At 49.4% G+C, this 14,185-nt stretch overlaps 1 protein-coding gene across 2 annotated transcripts in view; it reads left to right on the top strand.

Moving 5' to 3' along the window:
- Positions 1 to 2,004: 2,004 nt before the first annotated feature.
- Positions 2,005 to 14,185, top strand: part of TSC22D2 (TSC22 domain family member 2) — a 63,529-nt gene continuing 51,348 nt past the window's right edge. For both annotated transcript variants that reach the window (XM_069727534.1, XM_069727533.1), the window contains exon 1: positions 2,005 to 3,868. In XM_069727534.1, coding sequence (XP_069583635.1) covers positions 2,424 to 3,868 — 1,445 coding nt within the window. In that variant the 5' untranslated portion in view covers positions 2,005 to 2,423. The remainder of the gene's footprint in view (positions 3,869 to 14,185) is intronic.

Raw genomic sequence — 14,185 nt, 5'->3', positions numbered from 1 at the left:
TCCCATCCTGCCCTCATGAGTATCCATTCTGCCCCATATGATCTCCCCATCCTGACCCATTTGTCTCCATCATATCAATCCTGCCCCATGATCCTGCAAGATCTGTCTCCAATTCTGCCCCCAGTGTCTCCAATTCTTCCCCATCTGTCTCCAGTCATGCCCCCATGTCTTTCATCATACCCCGTATCTCCATTCTGCCCCTGTGTCCAGCATCTCCTCTGCCCCTGTGTCCAGCATCTCCTCTGCCCCTGTGTCCAGCATCTCCTCTGCCCCTGTGTCCAGCATCTCCTCTGCCCCTGTGTCCAGCATCTCCTCTGCCCCTGTGTCCAGCATCTCCTCTGCCCCTGTGTCCAGCATCTCCTCTGCCCCTGTGTCCAGCATCTCCTCTGCCCCTGTGTGTCCAGCATCTCCTCTGCCCCTGTGTGTCCAGCATCTCCTCTGCCCCTGTCTGTGTCCAGCATCTCCTCTGCCCCTGTGTCCAGCATCTCCTCTGCCCCTGTGTCCAGCATCTCCTCTGCCCCTGTGTCCAGCATCTCCTCTGCCCCTGTGTCCAGCATCTCCTCTGCCCCTGTGTCCAGCATCTCCTCTGCCCCTGTGTGTCCAGCATCTCCTCTGCCCCTGTGTGTCCAGCATCTCCTCTGCCCCTGTGTCCAGCATCTCCTCTGCCCCTGTGTCCAGCATCTCCTCTGCCCCTGTGTCCAGCATCTCCTCTGCCCCTGTGTCCAGCATCTCCTCTGCCCCTGTGTCCAGCATCTCCTCTGCCCCTGTGTCCAGCATCTCCTCTGCCCCTGTGTCCAGCATCTCCTCTGCCCCTGTGTGTCCAGCATCTCCTCTGCCCCTGTGTGTCCAGCATCTCCTCTGCCCCTGTGTCCAGCATCTCCTCTGCCCCTGTGTGTCCAGCATCTCCTCTGCCCCTGTGTCCAGCATCTCCTCTGCCCCTGTGTGTCCAGCATCTCCTCTGCCCCTGTCTGTGTCCAGCATCTCCTCTGCCCCTGTCTGTGTCCAGCATCTCCTCTGCCCCTGTGTCCAGCATCTCCTCTGCCCCTGTGTCCAGCATCTCCTCTGCCCCTGTCTGTGTCCAGCATCTCCTCTGCCCCTGTCTGTGTCCAGCATCTCCTCTGCCCCGGGCCCCCTCCCCTGGATCGCTGCTACCAAAAAAAAAAAAAAACTTCTTACCTTGCCATGCTCCCGCGGCGGGCAAAGCTCCTCCACGCAGGTGAAGGACGCACTCGCCGGCGGCTGACGATGACGTCAGACGCCGGCGAGGTGCGACTGCGCACTGCCACCGTTCAAGTCAGCTGCCAGCCTCCGACTGGCTGGCGGCGACTGTTAACTATTGACGTGCGGGCACGGGCCCGCACGTCAATAGTGAGCCGCAGCGCCTCCAGGGGGGGCCCGGTGAGCAGATGAGATGCGGGCCCCCTCTGCCCACCGGGCCCCATACGCCAGTCATGGCTGTCATGCCCCGATGGCGGCCCTGATGTACTATGGAGGACAGAGAATGAACTTCAATCCAATATTGCAGCCAGCATGCAGCCAGCGGGTAAGGAAAGGGTGAATCAAAGACCCAAAAACCCCGCCTCCATGGCTGAAGATTGTTCCCTCCAAATTCAGGTGACAGTGTCCCTTTAATCCCAGCTCGCGGACGCGGACTGAACGAGCCCTCAGAGACAAAGCAGCAGCAGAATGTTGGGGCGTACCAAGTGCACCACCCCCTCCTCCGCCTCCCACAGCAAGCCCGAGGGAAATGGTTTCTCCCGCCTCACGTCCCCTCCTCTCATCCCCGCCTCTCCTTGCTTCCCGCCTCTTGTAGTGACGCTCGCAGTAGAGTCCAGCCAATGGAGCGGATTTATGAATGGCTGCCCCGGTGCTCTGCACAGCGCCTCTAGCGGCCGTCATGCGTACAGTGGAGACAGCTGTTTGAATTTCGGTGTGAGGCAGCCGTGAGTGGGCGGGGCTGAGGTCACATGCGGGGGGCGGGGCCCCGGAGCCGCCGTCACTAACAGACATTTGTCCCTTGTAGTTTGCAGCCTCCTCGGCGGCTCTCACTTCCTCTCAGCGATTCGGGCACAGGACGGCGCCACCTCCTAATCCTGACATGTCCGCCGCTGTGGACTGCAGGTAGGGGCGAGCGGGGAGCCGCGGCCTGTCCCCCTCCTCTGGCCTCCCGCCGAGGCTGGAGCCGGCAGTCCCGTGTGTAGGAGCCAGCGGCCTGTACATCCCCGGACTGTGGTGACAGGAGGCCGGGCCTATCCGGGCCTGCAGCACGGAGCCTTCCTCCTTCCCGGCGGCCGCAGACATGAGTGCGCTGCGCTAGGGGCGGCCCCGGGACTTGTGCCGCTTCTCGCCCGGAGTGTGAGGCGCTGACCCCGGCGGACGCCGCTTCCTGCCTCCCGGGGACGCGTCCCGGCTCTGCCCTCATCATGTCCAAGATGCCGGCTAAGAAGAAGAGCTGCTTCCAGATCACCAGCGTGACCACGGCGCAGGCGGCCAGCAGCATCACCGAGGACACCGAGAGCCTGGACGACCCCGACGAGTCCCGCACCGAGGACGTCTCCTCCGAGATCTTCGATGTGTCCCGGGCCACGGACTACGGGCCTGAGGACGTGGTGGAGCGGAGCTCGTCCGAGGAGACGCTGAACAACGTGGGGGACGCCGAGACCCCCGGCACCACGTCCCCCAATGTGCCGCAGGAGGCCCGGGGCGGAGGCCCCCCAGCGCCCGGCCCGGCACTACCGGCCTCGCCCGCCACAGGCACGGCCGCCTGCAGCTCTCGCTTCCGAGTGATCAAACTAGACCACGGCTCCGGAGAGCCGTACCGGCGGGGGCGCTGGACGTGCACCGAGTACTACGACCGGGACTCTGACGGCTCCGTGATCACCAGGACTGCGGACTCCATCCGCCACCACGATCACACTGCGGAGCGGGACAGCGGCCTGGGCCAGACCGGGGGCTCGGTGCATGCGGGCCACGGCCCGGAGTCTGACACTGCCCTGCCTGCGGGGTCCCAGCTGCCGCCGGGCCAGCAGCACCCTGTGCAGCCTGCAGGGGGAGCAGTGTACCCCGGAGCGCAGCACATGATGGGGCAGATCCATGCCCAGAGCGGGCACAACGGCAAGGCACCGCCAGGCGGCATCAGCCAGCAGCACGGCAGTGTGTCTGGCAGCCCGTTCACCTACACCCAGGGGCATATGCCGGGCACGCAGGCCTCTGGCCAGGCTGACTATGGACCACATGGATCTGCTCACATAGGTCCTGGGGCCCCAGCCAGTCTTCCAGGCCAGCATGCGCAAGTGGTAGGACTTCATCCGAAACCTGGGGACTCAGCGAGTCCGGGATCGGGACTTGTGTCCAGTGCACCGACTGCCCAGAGCCATCCGGCTCATATTGGTGGCTCCCTAAGTCAGCACCAAGTGACTGGAAGTAGTCCGCTCTCAAACATTCCTGGTGGCCACCATCCCATGGCCCCTGGCACGTCCCACGGTGTGCCCAGCTCTGGAATAACAAGTAGTGGCTCGGCTACCCCTGTTACTATGCCAATTGCTCCTTTGACTTTTGCCCAGTCTCCATTGAGTAGCCATACTTCTGTCAGTAGGAGTAACAGCTTGATCCCGACAGTTGGGCTTCCACCTGTGCAAGGTACAAGCACTGTACATACCAGTCTGCCACAGTCCACCATTGGCCAATTTCAAGGCCAGCCATCGGCTGGTCACATCGATGACCGGAAAAAGTCTGAACCCCTACCTCAGCCGCCAATCCCCCAGATTTCTGAGAAGTCTTTTGTGAAAGTTCCTATCACGGACCCGCTAACAAACCCTCTCTTACCCGTATTTGGTTTACCTATCTCTGTTGATGGTGAGGATGACAGGTATGGAGCATTTCACATTTCTTACTGCTTACATGCCTTTCTTTCCAGGAACTCTTACAGTATGTGATGACACTCCAGACCAACAGGTTTGCAACCTTGTGAAAAATGGCTTTACCCTTTCAGCTCCAGCGCAAACCTTGTAGTGAATAACTTTTGTCCACTTGCAGCTGTTTCTGGTTCTAGGAGGGCACACAATGCCTGGCACAGTCTGCGGGTGGCACCGGGCACTGAGCTGTGCATGATATAAGCTGCTGTCATGGCATAGAGATTAGAGGAGAATGTGACTGTACCTCGCCATGTTACCACTACTTCGGACTGTTAATGCTTCTAGATATTCTTTTTTTTTTTTTTTTTCTTTTTTTCTTGTGCACGAATGAGAAATATTGTCTGAGAGCATGTCATCTGGCGATGGTCACCAAGAAATGGCTAAAAAAGAAAAGGTCCACAGCGTCCAATCCATTGTGTGTAGTAGTTTCCTACCCGTCGGAGATATTTCCGCAACAGGCTTCAGCCTATGGCCGTTCTTGTGTGTAAGGACTGTATTACCGTCGTATATTAGTGACAGATGTGGATGGGACTCTGCATGTCTGGTCACATGTACGAGGATCACCATGCCCCAGTCTCCGGCCTCATGTATGTCCACACCAGACTTATTGCCTGCAAGATGACACAGCAGCAGCTGCTCGAGCATATGTTGTCATACTCAGTCCACCCCGCGGCTCAGTGTCATGTGCAGGTTCTGTGGTGTGTGGATGAGTCAGTCATCTGTGATGGTGCTGCTGGCATGCTCATTGGTATGTGGCAGTACCAGTGCCAGGACCGACCCATCCTGTGGTGGCAGTGTGAGTACAGCCGGAGCTCTAGGACCTGATGTGTGGCTGACATGCTCTTCTTGGCTGTCCCACCTTATGTGGTTTTCTGGGTAATGGCTAAGCTGGCAGTCAGTGGCCTCTGTGCACTCGCCAGAGCAGACCACATAATCAGACTGCCTTGTTTTGGCTATGTAAGAGCAGTTCTGGGTTTTGTGACATCTTCTGACTGTAGTTTAATTCTTTATCTCTATTTCTGGCTGCATTTTAGCACAATTAAGTTCTCTTCACTAGACAACCCCTTTACTACATATCCTCAGGATAGGTGGTAAGTTGCCGATCAGTAAGGGTCTGACTGCTGGGACCTGCATGGAGGGGCCTGCTAGGCGGCAGTCCAGCACTGACGCTCTGTTGTGTCACAGGCATAAATACTGCCGCCCTGCCGATTGTTACTGATCAGCAAGTTATCACCTCTCCTGTGCACACAGCTGGTCTTCATTGGACAGGGAATGTTTCACAGGGGGTACCGTACTTGCCATTATGGCTGACATCCACTTTGGGCCTTGTTTGAGATTAGAAGTGCATCATCAGAGTAATGCAGAAATGGCTGAAATCCACCGATTTCTGGTAAGCTATTGCCTCCTGTGGTTGCTATGACTTGGTGCCCTCCTATGATATGTAGTGATTGTGAGCTCCTCTGGGGTGGGACGTGAGTATGGCAGTGCCCTGCTTCTAGATGAATAAAGTCCTGTATATTGGCTGACACAATCTGGTTCTCTCCATGATGGCGATGCTTCATGGACAGATCAGTCTGTCGCCTTCCTGACGGCCTGCTGGAAATGTCTTTATTTCCTGAGGTAAAATGACGCTTCCTGCTATCAGTTTTGTGGTGTAATCTATAGCTGTGCACAGGAAAACAACAAAACCTGATTGTTTGAGGAGACAAGTGCCAGGTGTGTATTAGGCTTTGTGGACACGTTGCGTTTTTTTTCGCGTTTTTTCCCGATTAAAACGCTATAAAACCGCAAAAAAAGCATACAATAAGCATCCCATCATTTAGAATGAATTCCGCATGTTTTGTGAACATGATGCGTTTTTTTCCGCAAAAAAACGCATTGTGGTAAAAACTGCAGCATGTTCATTAATTTTGCGTTTTTTTTTTTTTTTTGCGGATTTCCCACTACAAAATGCATTGGGAAGTGTCCGGGGAAAAAAAGCGGCAAACGCATGCAGTTTTCTTGCGGATTTCTTGCAGAAAATGTCCGCTTTTTCTCAGGAATTTTCTGCGAGAAATCCTGAACGTGTGCACATAGCCTTACTGTACATTGTGTCCGGTGTGAGGTAAAACTTTCTGGGCCTTGCCATTGTGGATTTACCTACCGAAAAGCAAACATGGCTATTGCCTCATTCCATAATGTTACATAGACTACAGCCCCCAAATATTTACTGCTGCCAGTGTATCCATTGCTCACCTAAGTTGAGGGGTCTTGCATTTTTCCTGTGATTTGTAGTCCCTCAGCTTCCCACAGACCTCTTACATTGGCAGCAGGGAAGATTTGGGGTGTCCGTTCTCCACCACAGAGGAGACTCACTATTTCTAATTCTCACAGCAGAAATACAGGGGTTGGACAAAATAATGGGAAACACCCTGGAAACATCAACAAAAGTTAGTTTAATATGGTGTAGGTCCACCTTTTGCGGCGATTACAGCCTTCAATTCTCCGAAGTATGGATTTATACAAGGTGTGAATTGTTTCCAAAGGAACTTGCCTTGCGCAGGCGTGTACTACGGAGGACAGAGAATGAACTTCAATCCAATATTGCGGCCAGCATGCAGCCAGGGGGTAAGGAAAGGGTGAATCAAACACCCGAAAACTCCGCCCATATGACCCAAAACCAGTCCCACCAAATTCAGGTGACAGGTTCCCTTTAAAACGCCCTCCAGTTCTTTGAGCGACGATGGCGGCGGAAATCGACGTCTAACTTGAATCTCTAAAATCGACCATAAATGCTCAATGTTGAGGTCTGGGGATTGTGGGGGCCAGATGAGATGCTCAACTTCATTAGAATGTTCCTCGTGCCATGCTTTAACGATTCTAGCTGTATGAATTGGTGCATTATCATCCTGAAAGATGGCGTTCCCCTTCGGGAACAGTGCTTGAACCATTGGATGCACTTGGTTGCCCAAAATGCCTAAATAATCTTAGCTGTTAATTCTTCCATGAAGGGATATCATTGGCCCGGCAGATCTCCACGAAATGGCACCCCAGATCATCACAGAACCTCCGCAATGTTTTCCGGTTGGGAGAAGGCAGTCTGGATGGAATGCTTCTTTTGGCTGTCTCCAAATGTACACTCGGCCAGATGTCGGAAATAGGGTAAACGTCTGAGAATATCACATGTTTCCGCTGCTCGAGGGACCAATTCTGGAGGTTTCTACACCACTCTAAACGCTTGGAAACATTTGTCATTGAGAGCAGCGGTTTTCTAATTGCAGCTTTTTCGTGGAATCCAGATTTGTGCAGCTCCCGATAAATAGTTTTCGTGGAAACTGGGTTCTGTAGGTGTTCATTGAGCTCAGCACTGATTTTCGGAGCCGTGGTCTTGCGATCCTCTCTCAAAATTCGCTTTAGAGTCCGACTATCTCTGTCAACTTTGACTTTTGTCCGGACCTGTGCTTTGCTGCGGACATTTTTCCTTCTCTTTCAAACGCAGTCATTACTTTGGAGACAGTACCTCTTGACACACCAAGCATTCGGTCACTTACTGTTACACTAGCGCCTGCCATAGAAGCACCAACAATTTGGCCTCTTTGAAAATCTGAGAGGTCTGCCAATGGTTTTAGGTTTTCATCAATGTTCTTACAATTATGTACAACAAACAGTTAATTTACATACACATATCACATAACACAAACTAATAAAACATTACCATATGTTACGGTTTGCATGTTTATCACATGTTTGAAGATTATGATGCCAAAACGTTAGATGTTTACATTATTTTGTCCAACCCCTGTACATCTCTCCTAGAAGTCTTGGTACAAGGATAGGATGACCCCCCCCCCCCCCCCCCCCCAGGACATCGCAGCAAGGTGCGGGATGCGCCACTAATCCTCCCAGGGACCCTTTTCAGACCCCCTAGGTATCTAACGGCCCTCACCACCCAGATTCTGTGCTCCCGGGACACTTCTGCCCGGACTGGCTTTATTATGAGGTTGTGCCTTAACAAGGGATCGGTCGTACACCCCCTACCACTGCCACTATTATGCATCTATGTTAAAGGACTTGAGTAACCCCATGAGTAAGACCCGGGAGGGTCGAAACGTCGGGTTTTTGTCTATTTCAAATGCATATGAATGTGGCAACCACTTCTTTTTTTTTCTTCAATAAAATTGGCATACACCTTTTGCATCTTACCAGTCTTGAGTGTGCGGTAATCTTTTTTGAATAACCGCATACCGTAGTAGCCACTGATGGGTTCTGCAAATCAGCCACTCCCTATTCACATCAATAGGGGGCAGATGTGCAGTGGCTACGGCCACTATGCAGTTGATGGAGCTGTGTAGTTCAACAACTGAGTACAGCTGACCGTGGGGGTGTCCAGTGTCTCACCCCCACCAGTCTGATATTATCCATCCTGGACAACTTCTTAACTTCTACTCAGCATGTTATATTCAATTATATGTATGTCTGATGAAGCTCTAGAGTAGACCATGTCTGCAGGGGTCTCTTCTGACTGACGAATTAATACCCTTTTTTTTTTTTTTTTTTTTTTTAATTCACACTAGTATGGTTTCCTTTTTTGCACCTGCAGCTACAGCACTTTAGCACATATGGCATACAGATGCTAACCCTGCCGATCCATTGGCCTATAAAGGTCCTGTGAAGATTCGACTTGCTTGGTTGGCAAGAATAGTGCTGCATGCTCTTTTCTTTTAATGAATGAAGTCTCCCAACAAAATATGAACTTTGTTAATATGAAAATTCATGTTATGGTGGAGAACCCTGTTACATCTTTATAGATCAAAGTGCTCCACCTTCTAGTTAACTTGAGGCAATCTTAAATTATGAAGCTGACAAGTGCAGTCAATAGGTCGTCATGCCAGCAGTATGAATTGGTCAAAAGTATATGTATTTCTTGCTGTCTATAATTACAACCTGTAGTTAAAGCACTGAATAATTGGAGGGTAATGAAATTGCAGGGGATAGTAGGTAAAGGAACCAGTATGAGGCTCAGCATTGAGGGAGCACAATATGAAATGCACAGTTGGGTGGAGATGTGATCTTCAGTAGTGAAGTGAATACACAGGTCAGGAGAGCAGCCTGGTATAGTTGTCAGCATAGGGAGATGGTAACCTCAGTTATATGCAAAGCTTATAATTCCTTAGTTATTTAATGGCCTTTAGCGCGATCTGGAGCTATGGCATCTTGATGAATGAAGGCTCTGTACTAAGATCAATCTTGTGCAAGCTTAGGTCCACCAGGGTCTTCACCATTATCTTGATTGTATCAAGCCATCGGTTTGCTGATATTCCTCTTCACCTTGTTCCTTCTGTTCTGATGATGTCCTTCTCCAGTTACTGATATTTGCGTATGATGTGTCCAAAGTTGGCTAGTCATATCTTTGCGAACCTTGCTTAGTGACATGACTGGCTTGATTTGTTCTGAAATTGATTTGTTTATTCTTCTTGTCATCCTTGGTGTTAACATACTTCTCCAGCACCACAATTTGAAGGCCTTGATTCTTCTTTATTGTCCATGTTCTGCATCCATATGTTACTGCAGAAAACAGACTATATACGTGCTGTCTGTCACCAGTGAAATGTTTCTCAATTTGAAGACCTTGCGCTGTGACTTCATTGTTGATTTGCCCATCGCCATTCTATTGACTTCCAGTGAGTAGGTTGAAGTCTTTTACAACTTTCAGTTAGTCTCCATCCATCTCATGTGTCCTGGTTATACCTGGCAGTAGTCCATCTTGTCTTCTTTGTATTGAGTAGAAGTCCCATGCTCGAGCTTTTTCTTCTTGACACTCTATAATAAGTCCTTCATTCCATCTACGCTTGTTTCTATCAATGTTGTATTGTCTGCATATTGAATATGTTTGATAATTTGTCCAGCAATTTTAATTTCTTTGACAAGTCCAACCATCCTGAATAGCTTCTGCATATAAATTGAAGAGAAATGGTGACAGGATGCAGGCTTGTCTGGCGCCTCTTTACGCTGAACCATGTCATGTCGCTGTGTTCCTCGGGACTATTGCTTTCTGGTTGATGTAAAGGTTCTTAATGAGGCTGATCAGATGGATCTTCACACCCATACTCTTCATGAGATTCCAAAGTTTCTGGTGATCAACACAGTCCTAGGCTTTGCTGTAATCAAAGCATGAAAAATAATCTCCTTGTTGTTCTATGGCCTTTACCATTATCCATCTAATGTTAGCAATTACAACTCTTGATCATCTGCCTTTTCTGAATCCTGCTTGCTCCTCTGGCAGTTCTTTTTCAAAGTAAGGCTGTAGCCATCTTTGTAGGATCTGCAGTAGTATGTAGCTGGTATGAGGCGTGAGCACAATAGTCTCATAGTTTCCACTGTTGCTAGCATTTCCTTTCTTCATAGTAGAAATAAACACTGATCTTGTCCAGTCCTTGGGCCATTAACTAGTTGTCCAGATCGGTTGACACAGACGTGATGATATCAGCTGCTGCTTCAGAAGACTTTATTAACTCTGTTGGAATATTGTCACATTCAGGTGCTTTGTTTTTTGACAGATGACCTATCGCAGCGACTACTTTCTTTCAAGATGATCAATTTGCCATTTCCAGTCTTCCCATATTATGGAGTCATTTTTGTAGAGGTGCTCCTGGTATACTTTCCATCTTTCCTTGATCTGTTCTGGCTCAGATAGTCTGTTCCTGTTGGGGTCTTTCAACATTCTGACTCTATGGTGAAACTGTCATCTCTATTTTACATCAGATGTTCGCTTTCTATCTCTATACTTATCTTTTGGCAATAAAGTTCTTTATGTGCTTGAATGACTCTTTTTAGTCTTTTACTGATGTCTGCATCCTGCTTACCTTTCACCATTCATCTTTTTTCGATGATCTTAACATCTCTTCTGCTAACAGTTTATGTGGACGGGGGGGGGGTGGTCTCTTCTGCCTCTTGCTTGTATAGCCTGGCTTCTTCAGTAATAAGTCTTTGAATCCCTAATTGTTGTGCTGGGAATGAGAAAATGGGGTGTGACAAAATGCAAGAACGATGCATGGTTTAGCATGTAGTGTAAGGCTAGTTTCACACATCCGGTTTTTGTTTTCAGGCTAAATCCGACCAATTTGTAAAAAAAAAAAAAAAAAAGTATACGGCGCAAATTGTGAAAAACTGATGCGCCGGATCCGTTTTTGAGCTGCATCCGGTCTTTAATGCGCATGGATTTTTTTTTTTTTTTTTACTTCCTGGTTCGAGAGAGACCGACCCAGAACGGGAAAATCTGCATGCTTTGTATGGAAAATGCTTTGTGCGCTGGATTCATTGTTTCACACCTCCATTTCATTTGTTTTTGGCCAGTTCCGTCACTGTGCGTTTTTTTTTTTTCCGCCGGACAAAAAATGTTGCAGTGAACGTTTTCTCCATCCGCCGGAAACGACTATTTGGACGGATCCGGGGGAAAAAAGGATGAAACGTCTGGCCATCAGGCACAATCTGGCGCTAATATACAACTCTATGGGAAAGAAACGGATCCGGCGTAAAAAAGCGGATCAGTTTTTTTTTTTTTTTTTTTTTTTTTTTTCAAAAATTGCTGGATTGTGCCTGAATCAAAAAGCCTGATGTGTGAAAGTAGCCTTAGAGCCACTGTACATCACTATGTAACAACCCAGCAGCTGCCATACAGGAGTTTTGTATGAATTGCTGGGATACTCCTTTAAGAATTACACACTACTAAATTATATACATGGGCTGTCTATTTGCATTGGAAAGAATAACACTCCTGGCATAAATTGATCTGCTGACTTCACATTTTCTTAAAATCCTACAGCACTTCTACTGTAATACGCAGATTTTCTGTCCAGATTTTTACCAAGTATGCACCAATGGGGGAGAGTTTTACATGGGCCTGTATTGAGTGCTAATTGCTCGTGGCAAGTTAATTGCACATTTAATACCTGATTTTATATGTTGCAGTAATTGTGGGTGTGCTGCTTAGATATTTTTAGGTTGGTGTCAAATGTGATTTAAAGGCAAAAATGAGTGAAGTGTTGGTCGTTGCAGGTGTTCAAACTGAGCAGGTATTTGAAGGATCGATCCAAGAAATGATCACCCTGTGTGAAGGGGTTGCCTGGTTTTGATATCGATAACCTAGCCTCAAATACCAGCTGAGTGGCAGTTCTTGGCAACCACCAGTACATGGTGCTCATCCAGTCGGAGCTGAGACTAGCCGATGAATGGGTGCGGACTGTTCCTGATCTGATCCCCTTAGTATAAGTCAGCAATATCATAAGGCCGGACAACTCGTCTGGCTTTTAGTCAGTGAAAATGGTAAATCTGCACACCGTGGCCATGAGTAAAAATGAGTGCAGTGGGTAAGTCACCAGTCCTAACCTGTCCGATTCGGTAGTTCTGGAGCATCTTTGCTCTTAACTTTGCATTGTTCTGTTCCTGTTAATTCTTCTGCGGTTTTTTTTTTTAGTGTAAACTGACAATTACAGGTTACTAATAAATGTCCATGCAATATGATACAAATCGCTGATTGACCATGCCACTATTTACATAGGACGCTGTCTCCAGATAGTAACACTATTAAAGGTACCTTCACACATAACGATATTGTTAACGATATCGTTGCTATTTGTGACGTAGCAACGATATCGTTAATGAAATCGTTATGTGTGACAGCGACCAACGATCAGGCCCCTGCTGGGAGATCGTTGGTAGCTGAAGAAAGTCCAGAACTTTATTTCGTCGCTGGACTCCCTGGAGACATCGCTGGATCGGCGTGTGTGACACCGATCCAGCGATGTCTTCACTGGTAACCAGGGTAAACATCGGGTAACTAAGCGCAGGGCCGCGCTTAGTAACCCGATGTTTACCCTGGTTACCATGCTAAAAGTAAAAAAAAACAAACACTAGATACTTACCTACCGCTGTCTGTCCTCCAGCGCTGCGCTCTGCTTCTCTGCTCTCCTCCTGTACTGTCTGGGAGCCGGAAAGCAGAGCGGTGACGTCACCGCTCTGCTTTCCGGCTCCCAGACAGTACAGGAGGAGAGCAGAGAAGCAGAGCGCAGCGCTGGAGGACAGACAGCGGTAGGTAAGTATCTAGTGTTTGTTTTTTTTTACTTTTAGCATGGTAACCAGGGTAAACATCGGGTTACTAAGCGCGGCCCTGCGCTTAGTTACCCGATGTTTACCCTGGTTACCGGCATCGTTGGTCGCTGGAGAGCGGTCTGTGTGACAGCTCTCCAGCGACCAAACAGCGACGCTGCAGCGATCCGGATCGTTGTCGGTATCGCTGCAGCGTCGCTTAATGTGAAGGGGCCTTTATTCATAAATTTCTAGGAGTAAAGGCCCCTTCACATTAAGCGACGCTGCAGCGATACCGACAACGATCCGGATCGCTGCAGCGTCGCTGTTTGGTCGCTGGAGAGCTGTCACACAGACCGCTCTCCAGCGACCAACGATGCCGGTAACCAGGGTAAACATCGGGTAACTAAGCGCAGGGCCGCGCTTAGTAACCCGATGTTTACCCTGGATACCATCCTAAAAGTAAAAAAAAACAAACACTAGATACTTACCTACCGCTGTCTGTCCTCCAGCGCTGCGCTCTGCTTCTCTGCTCTCCTTCTGTACTGTCTGTGAGCCGTGCAGAGCACAGCGCTGGAGGACAGACAGCGGTAGGTAAGTATCTAGTGTTTGTTTTTTTTTACTTTTAGCATGGTAACCAGGGTAAACATCGGGTTACTAAGCGCGGCCCTGCGCTTAGTTACCCGATGTTTACCCTGGTTACCAGTGAAGACATCGCTGGATCGGTGTCACACACGCCGATCCAGCGATGTCTCCAGGGAGTCCAGCGACGAAATAAAGTTCTGGACTTTGTTCAGCGACCAACGATCTCCCAGCAGGGGCCTGATCGTTGGTCGCTGTCACACAGAACGATTTCATTAACGATATCGTTGCTACGTCACAAATAGCAACGATATCGTTAACAATATCGTTATGTGTGAAGGTACCTTAAGGATAGGTTCACAGTAGGTGTTTTTTCAGCAGAAAAACCTTCTCTTGGCAGGAAAGAAGCTGCAGGAAAAAGCATGTGATATTTTTTTTTTTTTTGTCAAGATGGGGTGTAGAGTGTACATTAACCCCTTCACGACACGCGCCGTACTAGTGTCGGCCAATGTCATGTCTCCTGCTTTGTGAGCTCTGGCGCTGAGCCGACATCAGTCGTGACATGTCAGCTGTTTTGTACAGCTGACATGTGCGTGCAATAGCGGCGAGTGGAATCTCGATCCACC

This window comes from Ranitomeya imitator, chromosome 5 (assembly GCF_032444005.1).
Source record: "Ranitomeya imitator isolate aRanImi1 chromosome 5, aRanImi1.pri, whole genome shotgun sequence".
In the NCBI taxonomy this organism is placed as follows: domain Eukaryota; kingdom Metazoa; phylum Chordata; class Amphibia; order Anura; family Dendrobatidae; genus Ranitomeya; species Ranitomeya imitator.
Note: the sequence above shows the minus strand (reverse complement) of the source record. Positions and strands in the feature narration are given on the sequence as shown.